Consider the following 17,760-nt stretch of genomic DNA (forward strand, 5'->3'; position numbering starts at 1 on the left):
CGTGCTTGCCGCATCCCTGGTTGCCAAGACTTCTTGGGTCAATGGCTGGACGCCGCCCCCATCTCCTGGACGTCGCAACGCCGCTGATTGCCTCAACGCCGTGTGCCGCCAATCTCCTCGGCGTCACGTGCCGCCGATCTCCTCGGCGTCGCGTGTTGCCCGTCACCCAGTACCGCAGTGGCGACATGGAACCCAATCTTTCTGGACGGTATTATGTTTTACCTTTCCCTTGGTTTGTTCGTTTGATTCCAGTTCAACAAAGCTCCTGATGTGACGTATGGAATCTGTGGGAAGCACAGTCATCATCCCTCATCTACTACCTGTTGATAACCATTGATGTATAAATCAGAATGATGATATACCATCTTATTGAGAAGAATTTACAACAGAAGTAGCGCTCATAATGTAAGCATTAATTAAACATAGGTAGTTTTTTCATTGTTATCCTGGTGGCAGTGATAGGCTGTCAATTTACAACAGAAGCAGTGTTCATAATGTAAACTTAATTACAAAGGGAAGTAGTAAATTATGTTGAGGAACTAGAGGATGATTACACATATTTTTTGCATTGGATGTCATAATTTAAGTTGAGCTAGATACATGCATTGTAGAAATCTGATCACTAACTCAGTCTTGTGTTCATGTTTTCCTAATTGTCTGGAATAGGCATGATTCAGAGGTCGCGCTTGGTAGCAGTACTAGTACTGATAATCCATATTTATTGGTTGAGGCTTCTTCAACTGTACAACCAACACCACCTATCATAGAAGCTGACTGGGATAACTTACAAATAGTAGAGACACATGATGATGAAGGTAGAATTGAACTAGTGAGTGAGGATCAGCTATGTGAGATTTTGGGCTTGAAGGATGACGAAGAAGAGAAAAAAAGAAAGACTGAACCAAAGCGTCGTAGAATGGTTGAGCAGGGGATCGATAATGAAGGTGCTGCCATTCCTGTTAGTGATGCCATACCAAATGAAGTAGTGATTACATATGATAAGGACCAGCCAAAAATGGACCTTGGCACTATGTATCCATCAATGAAGGAATTTAGGTTAGCAGTAAGACAATTTGCCATCAATGAAGAGTTTGATCTAGGCACGGAGAAGTCAGATAAGAAGAGATTTAGAGGGTTCTGCAAGTCAAGTGAAGATTGCCCTTGGAGAATTGTTGGCAGCCTACAGGATGATAAGTGTACTATAAAGGTGAAATATGGATAACTATCTAACCTCCATTTATTAATTATAAATTACGTATGTGTGTATGTCTGTCCTATTTTACTATCTAATATCCATTCCTTCTAAAACTGTATATGTGCAGGTCACGGTCTTAGTTGATCGACATGATTGTATTTCAAGCAGCAGAGTGAAGACCATAACACCATCTCAGAACTGGGTTGCTAGCAAGGCTGTCAGTATCCTTAGAGATTCACCCAGTATGGGTGCTAAAGAATTACAGAAAAAGTTGCATGAAGAATACTCTGTCACAATTTCATATGACACGGTTTGGAGGGGAAAAGAAAAAGCTCTCGCTGAGGTTTATCGTAAATGGGAAGAGAGTTTTGAGATGTTATACAGATGGAAGGCTGAGGTACTCAAGAGGTCACCTGGAAGTGTTGTGGAGATTGAAGTACTAGAAATAGATGGTAATGTGTACTTTCATCGGTTTTTTGTGCACTTAAACCATGCATTGATGGTTTTCTGGAAGGATGTAGGCCACATCTAAGTATAGATTCTACTGCATTGAATGGAAGGTGGAATGGCCATTTAGCCTCGGCTACAGCAGTTGATGGTCACAATTGGATGTATCCACTTGCTTTTGGGTTCATAGCATCTGAGACGGAAAACAATTGGACTTGGTTTATGAATCAACTTAAGAAGGCAATAGGAGATCCTCCACTTCTTGCAGTATCCTGCAGCAAGAGAGATACACGCAGGAATTCTGATATATTGGGAGGATTTTGTTTGGCAGTATCAAAATGGGCATTGTAAGTTTCTGTGGGAAAAATGCACAGTTTGCTATCTATGCAGAAACAACAAATTTGGAGCAGTGTGGTTTATATTAGCAACATGTATCTTTAGGACATATACTTGGAAAACATGGAAGAGGATCAAAAAAGAAGATCGATCAATAACTCACTGAAGATGATGGACAATAAAGTAGTAAGATATATATCACATGTGTGCACAATATGCATTTAGGTTACCTGTAATGAATGGCACCCGAACCCTCGGTTGATGTTGGTTGGGTTGCCTCCTCCTGCATATATATAGACGACAGCACAAGCGCCATCGTTCATTCACGCACAGACAACACTCGTCATTCACGCACGGACAACAATCGTCAAACTTTTGACGCCATGTATAATTCTCTAGATTGGCATGAGGTGTGTAGGTAGACAGTGAAAACAAAAATGAACGAGAAACACATAGGACTGTGAGGCGTCGGGAAAAGATCATGTGCATGTAGGTGTCTTCGTGGACCTAAAAAGCTTCAAATTTCAGGGAAGCCTGTAAGAAGCCGTATCACACATGATTATCCATCCATTCACTATTTGGATGAGACGACTCTGCGAGCAAGTTGTCGTCAAGGGGCACACTAATTGTGGTCACGTACTCTAAAGGAGATCAGAAGTAAGCGCTGATGTTGTTGCTTCATGTTGCCCCAATGTTGTTGCTTCATTTTATTAAGTAGGAATCAGGACTGAAAAATTTGCTCGATACAACAAATGCTACCTTGCCTATTTCCTTATTAGCTCTTGATCAATGATCAACATATAACAACTAAATAAATATGATGTTTTTTCCTTCTGGTTTTTTTCATAAACAAAGAAGCAACAAATGTTTTACCGGAACTCACACTTGTCAATATTTTTCTTAAACAAAGAAGCAACAAATGTTTTACCGGAACTCGCACTTGCCTATTGACAGACGCCACCTCCATAGTAACCCTTCAGGCATACATCACCTTAAGCTAAACAAACCCCCAAGGTCCCTCAGAAGATCTCAATCTACACACCAGGGTAGTCTTGGGGCGAAAAAAGGTCCAAGGTTCATTCCCTGCCTCTTCTTATATCAAGATACAAACTCCGCCCAGTGTGCAAAGACACGATCAAGTGTCGTCACTCCTCACTCGTCACCCTTGGTCCTATGAACATCCGCCTCCCAGCAAGCTTCAGGATCATTAGAAAACCCTATCGACACATGTCGAAGCATCTGAAAATTTAAGGGCTGCCGAAAGATGGATAACAACACAAGCATCATTGGAGAGTGAAACTAAGTTATCCTTCTATTTAAATTAAATTTAACATTCCAAATTACAGTTCCATGTAGTCAAATCTAGTATAAGCAGTTACAGACTTACAGTGTGCAAACTACGGCGAACCAAATGCAACAAGCACTAAGCAGACATCGTTTGTCCCAAGAAGATAAACATGAGACATGCATCTGAGGAAGAGGGACAGTTACATTTAGCTCGAGCCTTTTGCAAAAGAGGGGCCACCACCTCTAGAAGACTCACTAAATGAAGAATCCCATTTCTGGCTCTCGAGTTCCTGAGAATACTTACAGGCACGTCCAGTTTTATCAGATGAGTGAACTTCATCAGGCACTTTGAAACTTCTTGATGGTGGTACTACATAGACAAACAAAAACACGACAAATCTAGCTGAGTAACTAGTTTCATAGGCACAGGTATGATAAATTGATGATGCATCATGGGGTAATTCACTTCAATAAATGGGTAGCTGAACACATAATATTATGACATAATATACATAAATATTGATCACTCCTATGAGGGAGCAGCACATACAAGGTTATATCAGTTGTTGGTTCACAAAGCCTTCCTAAGAAAAACTATAGGAAATATAAAGCAAGATCTTGCTCTTTGCACTTGGGTTATTCTGTCAATGCTCAGGTTTCACTTTGGCATCTCCATTAGGCAAAGCACTTTGGGACTGAGCCAACCTCTTTGACCCCTGGATAAAAATAAATGAATGATTAAAGAATTATTTTACGCTCATTTAACAGTCCAATCTTAAAACTAAAAATTAGGACGAAACCGTAGTTGTGTAAATCTACAAAGAGCATCGCCAACACAAAAGTAAATTCTGACCTCACCTAAATTAAGTCCTAACGCCAAGATCGGCTTAAATAGCAGGTTCCAATAGAACGTAGATATATACAGGTCTTGCTCTCACAACTTCCAGAAGGGGGCGAAAGATGCATTCAGCATTGTGATAACTAAAACATGAGGCTGCATATGATTGCTAAAGTAGTGAAATATTATCACTACACTGTTATTGGTCCACTTGAAGATGAGTGTTAAGCAAAATTTTCAGTAAAGATACACATGTGAAGGAACAGCCAATCCTAAGAATGCAGGCGCATTTCCACTTACAGCAGCAGAGGTAGCACGTATCTGTCTGTACGCTTCAGCGTCATCTGGAAAAGCTTCTTCCAGCTCCTCAAGAAGATGCTTCCTCAGGCTCTGAGAAAAACATATTGACAATATCATTTCATCATTGTAATCGAGAACCAGCTCCTCTTGGGCGTTGTTTGGATAAGAGGCGGTATATGGAAAACGAGTTTGTACCAGGATTTTAGCAAAATCAGTTTTGCTAATTGATTTTTGGATTACCAATTTACATAATAACACGTTTGGGTTTGGAAAAGGGTAAAACTGGCTTGTGTATTTCCTTGTTTGGATAGATAACGATTAGCTTCCTTCCGTGACCTTCTCTCTCTTACTAACCCCAATTTTGGCCATTGCTGATGGCTTCGCAAGCTCCACCTGCGATTCTTCTTCTGTAGTTCGTTCTCAGCCCGTGGACGCCGGTGCACTCCTCCCCTTGTTTTGCGATGCCGGTGCACTCCTCCCAACGGGACGGCCTCGACGAGTTCGCGCAGAGAGGCTTCCCTGGTCGCCCATAGGCTCTGAACAAGGAGAGCTGCTGCTCGCGCTAATCCCGCAGTCTGCCGCCCCTCGGCGCTTGCCGTACAGGAGCGCCCCTCGTCGGCCCACATTGGTTCTGCTTGGGGAGCTGCTCCTCGAGTTCATCCCGTAGGTCCACCGCCCCTCGACGCCGGCTGTCCAGGAACATCCCTTGTCGCCCCGCATAGGATCTGCGCGGGGAGAACTGCTCCTCGAGCTCATCCGGCATGTCTGCCGCACCTCGATGCCGGACGTCCAGAGCATCCCTCTCGGCACCACATAGGTTCTGCTCGGGTCGAGTTGATTTGCAGGTCCGCCGCCCCTCAGACGCTGCCGTCCAGGCGCATCCGTACCATGCTCGACGCCGGCCACTTGACGGCGGCCATGTCGGGGCTGGAGGTGAGCGGCAGAAAACGCAAAACTGGCGCCACGAAGCTGTTGGGAAACGAGCCGTCGGAGGGGGAAGCGGTTACGATCACGTATATAGCGATCACGATTTTAGAAAAACGGATAATAGTAGATTTCCCACAAACCTGAAATCCAGGGTTTTGGAGAACCAAGTTTCCTATATACGTGGATTAGTGATCGTAGCCAAACAAGATTTTAGTCTGTTGAACCGTTTTCCTGGTTTATAGAGAACAGATTCTGTACATACGCCCTATCCAAACAACGCCTTGAAGTTCGTATAAAACACAGACAAAAAAAGTATCATAATAGTAGAGGAAACAATTAAACGAGCTTCTTGCGTCAATTTTGATCAAGAGTTCAGGACATATATCAGTGCACAAAGTCATACGAACTTTGACACGTAGAGTTGGAAGCAAAACATCACAGAAGAAAAATAGCAGGGCAAACATGGTGAAATGAATGCACAGCTTGAATTATAGTCAGAAGTACAAACGTAGCGATGAGGATACGAGGAGGTGAAAAGAAAAGTAGCCTCTCCTTATCACGGCCAAGATGATTTTATCACAAATTGAATTCATGGCTATCCGTGCACCAATAAATTATAACGAACGAACACTACAGAGTGGTGGGCCTTAGAGCTAGAGGTACACGTATTGGACATAAAATTGCATCTGCTGTTCTTATAAAGCTCGATAATACAGAGACAGGAATCTGCATCAACAACACAACAAAAACTGGTCCCACAGTTCTACATTCAGTTAGGGCAGATTACTGGCAGTCAATGGGGGTAACATGGAACACCAGAAAAGCTTTGAAAATGAAAAGTATTCTTAACAACTGATTGGCAGTAGTTTGTACACCATTACCAATTTAAAGTGGATAGGAAGGGGTTATTCTGTTCTTCTTAAGAATAAGTTGTTAAAGTGCAACTAAATTGCATGAAGGAATTTAATTCATGAAAACAGAGATGGATTCCCGTGATTGTAGTTTGGATGCCACTATATGGAATGAGATGGCTATGCTGGTTCCCTTTCACATGGCCAACACAATTTATCCCCTTCAAACTACACCAATGTCGACTTATATGAAAAAGCAGACTTCCCTGGCAGTAATACCAGTTATTATTTTCATCAAAAAGTTCCACTCAAAATAGATCAACAAGCTTTGTCAGTGTCGCTAATCTTCATCCATTGTGTCCTAAAATGCTACAAACTCTATCGAGTATATCTATGGGCTCGATTGGTTCATAGACAAACTTTTCCACACTTTCAACAACGATGCAAGCCATTCGTACCTTGAAAGCATCGGTCTTGCCCTTGGTGATCTGGTTCTTGGCGATGCAGCTGTTGAGCACGTCCCTGGTGAACTCATCGGGGTTCTTCCCGTCATCAATCAAACTAACAGCACAAGCAAAAAATCAGGAACACACAGTTCAGGCGAGAGGGTCAACAGCAAGGAGCGACGGAGCAAGAGACGAGACCAAACGATCTCACTTGACGACCTCCATGGGCACCTGGATGTTGCACCCGTCGGCGAGCTTCTGCATCGTGTCGAGCTCCGCCACGAGCGCGTTCCTGCACCGTACAACACACCAAACCTAAGGGATCCGCGCACGCAGAAAGGCCGCGGGATGAAATGGGGGGCGGGGGGGAGGCTTGCTGCGGGGGGTGCGGGGAGGCGAGGGAGCTTACAGGCGCTGGAGGAGGGGGAGCTGGGACGCGGAGCTGAAGGAGGAGACGTTGAGGTTGAGCTGGTGGAGCAGGCCCAGGGTCTTCTGGATCGAGCCCGTGACCTGCGCCAGGTTCTGCTTCGACGGGTCCTCGGGACGGTCCCCTCCCGCAACCCCTTGTACGCCGTTACCGGAAGCGGCGGCGGCCGCGGCGGCGGCAGCGGAAGAAGAGTTCGGGGCGGTGCTGTCCATGCCGAAGTCGGAGGGGGAGATGACGGGGAGCTCTTTTTTCTTTCTTTTTTAGATTTTTTTTTTTGAGTATGCGCCGGCTAGGAGTTCTGGCGCCCCTGCAGAAATGGGCCGGCCCATTTCACCACTCGCGATGCAGTCCGTCGCCTGGGCGCTTTGGTTCGTCGCTCAACGGTTGAACGGTCGACGGTTGACCAGTTGACCGTCAGTCGTTGACTTCTCCAAGGGCATTGAAAATAAATATTCAGAAATTTGGAAAAAAAAGTTCATCGGTTTTAAAAAGGTCCATCGAACTTGAAAAAAATCATAAATTTGAAAAAAACAATCATCAAATTTGAAGAAAACCAAGATTTGGAAAAATGTTTATCAAATTTGAAAAAGTTAATGCACTTTGAGTTGTGGACCTCCAATTAAGTTGTGGAGCTCGCCCCAATCTTGTTTGTGAAGGTATCAGTCGCCGTCTCCAAGGGCATTGCATAGTGGAATCGTGGCACCTTGTATCTTGCGAGGGCGCGAGGAGAATAGAATGAGCCATTTGTGGCGTTTGATGAGCAGTGCGCCGCCACATCCCTCCAACGGAGACGTACCTCTCTCAAAGAATGGAACTCTGATGAGTGTTATTTTTATGGTCATCACACCTGAGTTTAAACAAGTTTATTTCATAAAAGCCGGGATATCCGCTCAGGGTGTTTATATCCTACTCATGTTCATGGTCAATGTTAAATATTTGCAATGCATTATTATGACCATTGTTGCTCTCTAGTTGGTCGCTTCTCAATCTATTTGCTAGTCTTCGTCTGTACTAAGCGGAAATACTACTTGTGCATCAAAAATCCTGAACTCCAAAATTATGTCAATGAGTCCACCATACCTACCTATATACAGCATTACCCTGTCGTTCCAAGTAAATTTGCATGTGTCATCTCTAATCATTTAAATATACATCTATTTTGAGTGCCCATACCGCTCATGAAGCGACGGGGCAGTCAATATCTTTCATGCTAAGCGGGTTATTCTCATGATGGATGTTTATTCACTTCTCATTGTATGAGAGAGGCTGGTAATTGAGATTCCCAGTCCTGTAATCAAAAATAAAGAAAAAATATACTAAAACAACCCCCAGAGAAAGTTGATTGTTTGGAGGGCACCCGTGAATTCGGCTAGCCATGGCTTCTGCTTGTATGGTTGAGGGGGAGTAAACTTTTCATTTCGTATGGGAACTACCAATAATGTGTTTAGCATGGAAGATATTGAAATCCTTTGTTGTGATGTTGATAGGAAAAGCACACCACTCAAAATGTATTCATCTCTATTTTAAAGCTTTGAGCTCTTGCACCTCTGCAAATCTCTGCTTCCCTCTGTGAAGGGTATTTCTATTTACTTTCATTGTTGAGTCATCACCTTCTCATTCAAAGCACCAATTTGGAGAGTGCTATTGCCATTCTTAGTTTAACATGCATTGAGTCTAGTTAATGTTGGATGTGAGCATGACTGGACCTCTTCTACCCTGAATTACAATTCATCACTTTGGTATCAAATTCATATCTCGTGCAAATTACCATTACTATTATCAACTCTCAAAAAGATTTAAGTGAAGCACGAGAGCATAAATATTTCTTCAAAACTTATCATATCAACTCTCAAAATAATATAAGTGAAACATGAGAGTGAATTTCTTTAAAATTTACTAACTCTCAAAATAATATAAGTGAAGCATGAGAGTGCATTTATTCAAAATAAAATCATCACCATGCTAAAAAAGGATTTAAGTGAAGCACTAGAGCAATTGCCTAGCTCAAAAAAATTAAGTGAAACATATAGAGCAATTCTAACAAATCATGATAACATATGGCTTTCTCAAATAGGTGTGTCCAACAAGGATGATTGTGACAAACTAAAAATAAAAACAATTAAAGACTCATATAATACAATACGCTCCAAACAAAACTCATGGCATGTGACGAATAAAAATATAGCTCCAAGTAAAATTACCGATGGTCGTTGGAAGAAAGAGGGGATGTCTTCCGGGGCATCCCCAAGCTTAGTTGCTTGGGAGTCTTTGAATATTAACTTGTGGTGCCTCGGGCATCCCCAAGCTTAGCCTCTTGCCACTCCTTATTCCTTCATCCATCGTGATCTCACCCAAAATTTGAAAACTTCAACCGCACAAAACTTAACAAAACCTTCGTGAGATCCGTTAGTATAATAAAGCAAATCACCACTTTAAGTACTGTTTCAAACCCATTCATATTTTTTATTGCATTATACCTACTATATTCTAACTTTACCATGGCTTATACCCCCCGATACAATCCGTAGATTCATCAAAATGAGCATACAACGCAACGAAAACTGAATCTGTCAAAAACAGAACAGTCTGTAGCAATTTGAACATTGACCATACTTATGTAACTCTAAAAATTCTGAAAAATTAGGATGACGTGGGCAATTTGTATATCAATTATTTATAAAAAATTAAGAGCAAAATCACGTTTCTGTTAATTTATAAAATTCCAGAACTGGGCGCATAAGTTTATGTTCTTTTAACAGAATCAAGTCAACTATCACCCAAACCATCCTAAAAGATTTACTTGGCACAAACACTAATTAAAACATAAAAAGCAAAATGATAACATTAGCATAATTGTGTGTTTATTAATAAACAGAAAAGAAACAAAAATTTAAAGGATAACTATTGGGTTGCATCCCAACAAGCGTTATCTTTATAGCCATTAAGATATGCTTGAGATTTCAATGATGCTCACATGAAAGATAGTAATTGAAACACGAAGAGAGCATCATGTAGCATGTGAAAAACAAGTTTAATTCTAAAAAACTTCCTATGCATAGGCATTTTATAAGCAAACAAATTATCAAAAGAAGAAATATCTAACATATGCATGGAAGAAGATAGAAACAATAGCAATCTCAACATGAAGAGAGGTAATTTAGTAACAAGAAAATTCCTACGACCATATTTTCCTCTCTCATAATAGTTACATGTCGGATCATAATAAAGTTCAACAATATAGCTATCATATAAAATTTTCTCTTCATGATCCACATGCATAAAAGTCTTAAAACCTTCCAAGATAATGGGATTAGCATAATGTAAAGTCATAACCTCTCCAAACCCACTTTTATCAAAAAATTCACGAGATTGATAATTCTCCAAAATAGTGGGATCATTACTACCTAAAGTTGGAACTCTTCCAAACCCACTTTCAATACTATTGCAAACATTATTATCAATAGCATAATCATCATGAGGCTTAAATAAATTTTCAAGATCATAAGAAGCATCACCCCAATCATGATCATTACAATGAGTACTAGACATGAAAAAATTGTCATCCCCAAGCTTGTAGTTTTCATATTATTAGCACAACTGACATTAATAGAATTTATAATAACATCATTGCATTCATGCTTTTCATTCAAGGAACTATCATGAATCACTTTATAAATTCCTTCTTCAACACTTCATCACAATTTTTAGATTCATGATTTTCAAGCAAAACTTCATAGAGATAATCAAGTGCACTCAACTCACTAGAAATTAGCTCAACATAATTAGATCTTTTGAAAAGATTAGCAAGTGGATGAGGATCCACATGTCTTTAATTTTCCTGTTTATTTTTCTATTTTGGGTGTTGACATGAAGGCAATAAAAGCAAGTGATACGTCTTCATCGTATCTATAACTTTTGATTGTTTCATGCCAATATTATAAAAATTTCACATACTTTTGGCAACATTTTATATGATTTATTGGACTAACCTATTGATCCAGTGCCTAGTGCCAGTTCCTTTTTTTTTGCATGTTTTTTGTTTCGCAGAATATCCATGTCAAACGAAGTCCAAATGCAATAAAATTTTATGGAGAATTATTTTGAAATATATGTGATTTTTGGGACTTGGAATCAACGCAAACGGGAGCCCAAAGCCCCCAAGATACACCAGGGCGCGCCCCAGGGGCCAGGTGCCCGGTGGTGGGTTGTGCTCACCTCGTACGTTGGTTGGGGCTCTACTTCGGGCGGAAGGAAGCTTATATCCAGAAAAAAAATGTGTTAAAATCTCAACGCAATCGGAGTTACGGATCTCCAGGAATATAAGAAACGGTTTTCGGCCAGAAAACAGGAACGTGAAACAGAAGAGAACAGAGATGGAAATCCAATCTCGGAGAGGCTCCCGCCCCTCCGCCGCCATGAAGGCCATGGACCAGAGGGGCAACTCTCCTCCCATCTAGTGGGGAAGCCAAGGCAGAAGAAAAAGGAGGGGGGCTCTCTCCCTCTCTCTCCCGGTGGCGCCGGAGTGCCAGCGGGGCAAGGATCATGACGGTGATCTACATCAACAATCTTGCTACTGTCAACACCAACTTTCCCCCCCCCCTCTATGCAGCGGTGTAACTGAAGGAAATATGCCCTAGAGGCAATAACAAAGTTGTTATTTTATATTTCCTCATTCATGATAAAGGTTTATTATTCATGCTATAATTGTATAGATCGGAAACCTAAATACATGTGTGAATACATAAACAAATACCGTGTCCCTAGTAAGCCTCTACTAGACTAGCTCATTGCTCAAAGATGGTTAAGGTTTCCTAACCATAGACATGTGTTGTCATTTGATAACAGGATCACATCATTAGGAGAATGATGTGATGGACAAGACCCATCCATTAGCTTAGCATAATGATCGTTCAGTTCATTGCTATTGCTTTCTTCATGTCAAATACATATTCCTTCAACTATGAGATTACGCAACTCCCGAATACCGGAGGAATACCTTGTGTGCTATCAAATGTCACAACATAACTGGGTGATCATAAAGATGCTCTACAGGTATTTTCGAAGGTGTTTGTTGAGTTGGCATAGATCGAGATTAGGATTTGTCACTCCGAGTATCGGAGAGGTATCTCTAGGCCCTATCGGTAATACACATCATAAGCTTGCAAGCAAATGACTAAGGAGTTAGTCACAAGGTGATGTATTACGAAACGAGTAAAGATACTTGCCGGTAACGAGATTGAAATAGGTATAGAGATACCGACGATCGAATCTCGGGCAAGTAACATACCGACAGACAAAGGGAATTATGTATGTTGTCATAAAGGTTCAACCGATAAAAGATCTTCGTGGAATATGTAGGAATCAGTATGGGCATCCAGGTCCCACTATTGGTTATTGACCGGAGAGGTGTCTCGGTCATGACTACATAATTCCCGAACCCGTAGGGTTGCACGCTTAACGTTCATTGACGCTAGAGTAGTATTGGGATATTTGATGAGTGGTAACAAAATGTTGTTCGGAGTCCCAGATGAGATCCCGGACGTCACGAGGAGTCTCGGAATGGTTGAGAGGTAAAGATTTATATATGGGAAGTCATATTTTGGGTTCCAGAAAAAGTGCATTTTTCGGTATTGTACCAGGAAGCTTCTAGAAGGTTCTGGAGGATTACGGAAGGGTCCGAAAGTCCACAAGTGGGTCCACCATGACCCGAGGTCTACCATGGGATGCGGGGAGGTGCCCTGGCCTTATTGGGCTAGGCGCACCAAGTCCTCAAAAGCCCATGTGGCTAGGGAAGGCAAAAAAGGAAGGAGTCCTAGTAGGAATAGGATTGGACTTGGAGTCCAAGTCATCTCCCCCTTAGCTGCGCCCTAGGGCTTGGAGGGGCTGTTTCTGAAGGAAATATGCCCTAGAGGCAATAATAAAGTTGTTATTTATATTTTGTTATATCATGATAAATGTTTATTATTCATGCTAGACTTGTATTAACCGAAAACTTAGTACATGTGTGAATACATAGAAAAACAGAGTGTCACTAGTATGCCTCTACTTGACTAGCCCGTTGAATCAAAGATGGTTATGTTTCCTAACCATAGACATGAGTTGTGATTTGATTAACGGGATCACATCATTAGAGAATGATGTGATTGACTTGACCCATTCCGTTAGCTTAGCATTTGATCGTTTAGTATATTGCTATTGCTTTCTTCATGACTTATACATGTTCCTATGACTATGAGATTATGCAACTCCCGAATACCGGAGGAACACTTTGTGTGCTACCAAACGTTACAACGTAACTGGGTGATTATAAAGGTGCTCTACAGGTGTCTCGGATGGTACTTGTTGAGTTAGCATAGATCAAGATTAGGATTTGTCACTCCCATTGTCGGAGAGGTATCTCTGGGCCCTCTCGGTAATGCACATCACTATAAGCCTTGCAAGCAGTGTAACAAATGAGTTAGTTGCAGGATGATGCATTACGGAACGAGTAAAGAGACTTGTCGGTAACGAGATTGAACTAGGTATTGAGATACCGACGATCGAATCTCGGGCAAGTAACATACCGACGATGCGGTTTGACCGATAAAGATCTTCGTAGAATATGTAGGAACCAATATGAGCATCCAGGTTCCGCTATTGGTTATTGACCGGAGATGAGTCTCGGTCATGTCTACATAGTTCTCGAACCCGTAGGGTCCGCACGCTTAACGTTTGGTGACGATCGGTAGTATGAGTTTATGTGTTTTGATGTACCGAAGGTAGTTCGGAGTCCCGGATATGATCACGGACATGACGAGGAGTCTCGAAATGGTAGAGACATAAGGATCGATATATTGGACAACTATATTTGCACATCGGAATGGTTCCGGGTGAGATCGGGAATATACCGGGGTACCGGGAGGTTACCGGAACCCCCCGGGGAGTTTAATGGGCCTTATGGGCCTTAGTGGAGAGAGAGAGGGGCTGCTAGGACAGGCCGCGCGCCCCCTCCCCCTCTGGTCCAAATTGGACTAGGAAGGGGGGGGCGGCGCCCCCCTTTCCTTCTCCCTCTCTCCTCCTTCCTTCTCTCCTATTCCTACTACATGGAAGGGGGGAATCCTACTCCTGGTGGGAGTAGGACTCCCCATGGGGCGTGCCATAGGTGGGTCGGCCCTCCCCCTCCTCCACTCCTTTATATATGAGGGAGGGGGGCACCCCATAGACACACAAGTTGATCATTGATCTCTTAGCCGTGTGCGGTGCCCCCCTCTGCCATAATCCACCTCGGTATATCGTCGTAGTGCTTAGGCGAAGCCTTGTGCCGGCAGCTTCATCATCACCGTCATCACGCCGTCGTGCTGACGAAGCTCTCCCTTAAAGCTCTACTAGATCGTGAGTCCGTGGGACGTCACCGAGCTAAACGTGTGGAGATCGCGGAGGTGCCGTACGTTCGGTACTAGGATCGGTCGATCGTGAAGACGTATGACTACATCAACCGCGTTGTCATAACACTTCCGCTTTTGGTCTACGAGGGTACGTGGACAACACTCTCCCCTTTCGTTGCTATGCATCACCATGATCTTGCATGTGCGTAGGAATTTTTTTGAAATTACTACATTCCCCAACAGTGGCATCTGAGCCAGGTTTATGTGTAGATGTTATATGCACGAGTAGAACACAAGTGAGTTGTGAGCGATACTTGTCATACTGCTTACCAGAATGTCATACTTTGATTCGGCGGTATTGTTGGATGAAGCGGCTCGGACTGACATTACGCGTACGCTTACGCGAGACTGGTTCTACCGACGTGCTTCGCACACAGGTGGCTGGCGGGTGTCAGTTTCTCCAACTTTAGTTGAATCGAGTGTGGCTACGCCCGGTCCTTGTTGAAGGTTAAAACAGCACATACTTGACGAAATATCGTTGTGGTTTTGATGTGTAGGTCAGAACGGTTCTTGCTCGGCCCGTAGCAGCCACGTAAAACTTGCAACAACAAAGTAGAGGACGTCTAACTTGTTTTTGCAGGGCATGTTGTGATGTGATATGGTCAAGACATGATGCTAAATTTTATTGTATGAGATGATCATGTTTTGTAACAAAGTTATCGGCAACTGGCAGGAGCCATATGGTTGTCGCTTTATTGTATGAAATGCAATCGCCATGTAATTGCTTTACTTTATCACTAAGCGGTAGCGATAGTCGTAGAAGCAATAGTTGGCGAGACGACAACGATGCTACGATGGAGATAAAGGTGTCGCGCCGGTGACGATGGTGATCATCACGGTGCTTTGGAGATGGAGATCAAAGGCACAAGATGATGATGGCCATATCATATCACTTATATTGATTGCATGTGATGTTTATCCTTTATGCATCTTATTTTGCTTAGATCGACGGTAGCATTATAAGATGATCTCACACTAAATTTCAAGGTATAAGTGTTCTCCCTGAGTATGCACCGTTGCGAAAGTTCATCGTGCCGAGACACCACGTGATGATCGGGTGTGATAAGCTCTACGTTCACATACAACGGGTGCAAGCCAGTTTTGCACACGCAGAATGCTCAGGTTAAACTTGACGAGCCTAGCATATGCAGATATGGCCTCGGAACACTGAGACTGAAAGGTCGAGTGTGAATCATATAGTAGATATGATCAACATAGTGATGTTCACCATTGAAAACTACTCCATCTCACGTGATGATCGGACATGGTTTAGTTGATATGGATCACGTGATCACTTAGATGATTAGAGGCATGTCTATCTAAGTGGGAGTTCTTAATTAATTTGATTAATTGAACTTTAATTTATCATGAACTTAGTCCTGGTAGTATTTTGCATGTCTATGTTGTTGTAGATAGATGGCCCGTGCTGTTGTTCCGTTGAATTTTAATGCGTTCCTAGAGAAAGCTAAGTTGAAAGATGATGGTAGCAACTACATGGACTGGGTTCGTAACTTGAGGATTATCCTCATTGCTGCACAGAAGAATTACGTCCTGGAAGCACCGCTAGGTGCCAAACCCGCTACAGGAGCAACGCCAGATGTTATGAACATCTGGCAGAGCAAAGCTGATGACTACTCGATAGTTCAGTGTGCCATGCTTTACGGCTTAGAACCGAGACTTCAATGACGTTTTGAACGTCATGGAGCATATGAGATGTTCCAGGAGTTGAAGTTAATATTTCAAGCAAATGCCCAGATTGAGAGATATGAAGTCTCCAATAAGTTCTATAGCTGCATGATGGAGGAGAATAGTTCTGTCAGTGAGCATATACTCAAAATGTCTGGGTATAACAATCACTTGATTCAACTGGGAGTTAATCTTCCGGATGATAGTGTCATTGACAGAATTCTTCAATCACTGCCACCAAGCTACAAGAGCTTCGTGATGAACTATAACATGCAAGGGATGGATAAGACAATTCCCGAGCTCTTCGCGATGCTAAAGGCTGCGGAGGTAGAAATCAAGAAGGAGCATCAAGTGTTGATGGTCAACAAGACCACCAGTTTCAAGAAAAAGGGTAAAGGGAAGAAGGGGAACTTCAAGAAGAACGGCAAGCAAGTTGCTGCTCAAGTGAAGAAACCCAAGTCTGGACCTAAGCCTGAGACTGAGTGCTTTTACTGCAAAGGGATTGGTCACTAGAAGCGGAACTGCCCCAAGTATTTGGCTGATAAGAAGGATGGCAATGTGAACAAAGGTATATGTGATATACATGTTATTGATGTGTACCTTACTAATGCTCGTAGTAGCACCTGGGTATTTGATACTGGTTCTGTTGCTAATATTTGCAACTCGAAACAGGGACTACGGATTAAGCGAAGATTGGCTAAGCACGAGGTCACGATGCGCGTGGGAAATGGTTCCAAAGTCGACATGATCGCAGTCGGCACGCTACCTCTACATCTACCTTCGGGATTAGTTTTAGACCTGAATAATTGTTATTTGGTGCCAGCGTTGAGCATGAACATTATATCTGGATCTTGTTTGATGTGAGACGGTTATTCATTTAAATCAGAGAATAATGGTTGTTCTATTTATATGAGTAATATCTTTTATGGTCATGCACCCTTGAAGAGTGGCCTATTTTTATTGAATCTCGATAGTAGTGATACACATATTCATAATATTGAAGCCAAAAGATGCAGAGTTGATAATAATAGTGCAACTTATTTGTGGCACTACCGTTTAGGTCATATGGGTGTAAAGCGCATGAAGAAACTCCATTCTGATGGACTTTTGGAATCACTTGATTATGAATCACTTGGTACTTGCGAACCATGCCTCATGGGCAAGATGACTAAAACTCCGTTCTCCGGAACAATGAAGCGAGCAACAGATTTGTTGGAAATCATACATACTGATGTATGTGGTCCAATGAATATTGAAGCTCGCGGCGGGTATCGTTATTTTCTCACCTTCACATATGATTTTGAGCAGATATGGGTATATCTACTTGATGAAGCATAAGTCTGAAACATTTGGAAAAGTTCAAAGAATTTCAGAGTGAAGTGGAAAATCATCGTAACAAGAAAATAAAGTTTCTACGATCTGATCGTGGAGGAGAATATTTGAGTTACGAGTTTGGTCTACATTTGAAACAATGCGGAATAGTTTCGCAACTCACGCCACCCGGAAGACCACAACGTAATGGTGTGTCCGAACGTCGTAATCGTACTTTACTGGATATGGTGCGATCTATGATGTCTCTTACTGATTTACCGCTAT

General features: G+C 42.4%; 1 protein-coding gene across 1 annotated transcript; it reads right to left on the reverse strand.

Moving 5' to 3' along the window:
* Nucleotides 1-3,266: 3,266 nt before the first annotated feature.
* Nucleotides 3,267-7,327, reverse strand: LOC123080164 (mediator of RNA polymerase II transcription subunit 10b). The gene is made up of 5 exons (XM_044503060.1): nt 7,037-7,327; nt 6,839-6,919; nt 6,640-6,742; nt 4,404-4,493; nt 3,267-3,981 (listed from the first exon to the last, which is right to left on the reverse strand). Exons 1-5 carry the CDS (start codon nt 7,264-7,266, stop codon nt 3,910-3,912), a joined length of 576 nt encoding a protein of 191 aa, XP_044358995.1. The 5' UTR covers nt 7,267-7,327; the 3' UTR covers nt 3,267-3,909.
* Between the last annotated feature and the right edge of the window lie 10,433 nt (nt 7,328-17,760).

The sequence above is a fragment of the Triticum aestivum genome, chromosome 3D (genome assembly GCF_018294505.1).
Source record: "Triticum aestivum cultivar Chinese Spring chromosome 3D, IWGSC CS RefSeq v2.1, whole genome shotgun sequence".
NCBI lineage: Eukaryota > Viridiplantae > Streptophyta > Magnoliopsida > Poales > Poaceae > Triticum > Triticum aestivum.

Excerpts from the sequence above, each read along its gene's own strand:
- LOC123080164 (XM_044503060.1), bottom strand. The coding sequence starts at position 7,266 with ATGGACAGCACCGCCCCGAACTCTTCTTCCGCTGCCGCCGCCGCGGCC. Across the intron at positions 6,920-7,036 it reads CTCCCCCTCCTCCAGCGCCT|GAACGCGCTCGTGGCGGAGC; the intron begins GTAAGCTCCCTC and ends TGTACGGTGCAG. Across the intron at positions 4,494-6,639 it reads GCAAGACCGATGCTTTCAAG|AGCCTGAGGAAGCATCTTCT; the intron begins GTACGAATGGCT and ends TGTTTTTCTCAG.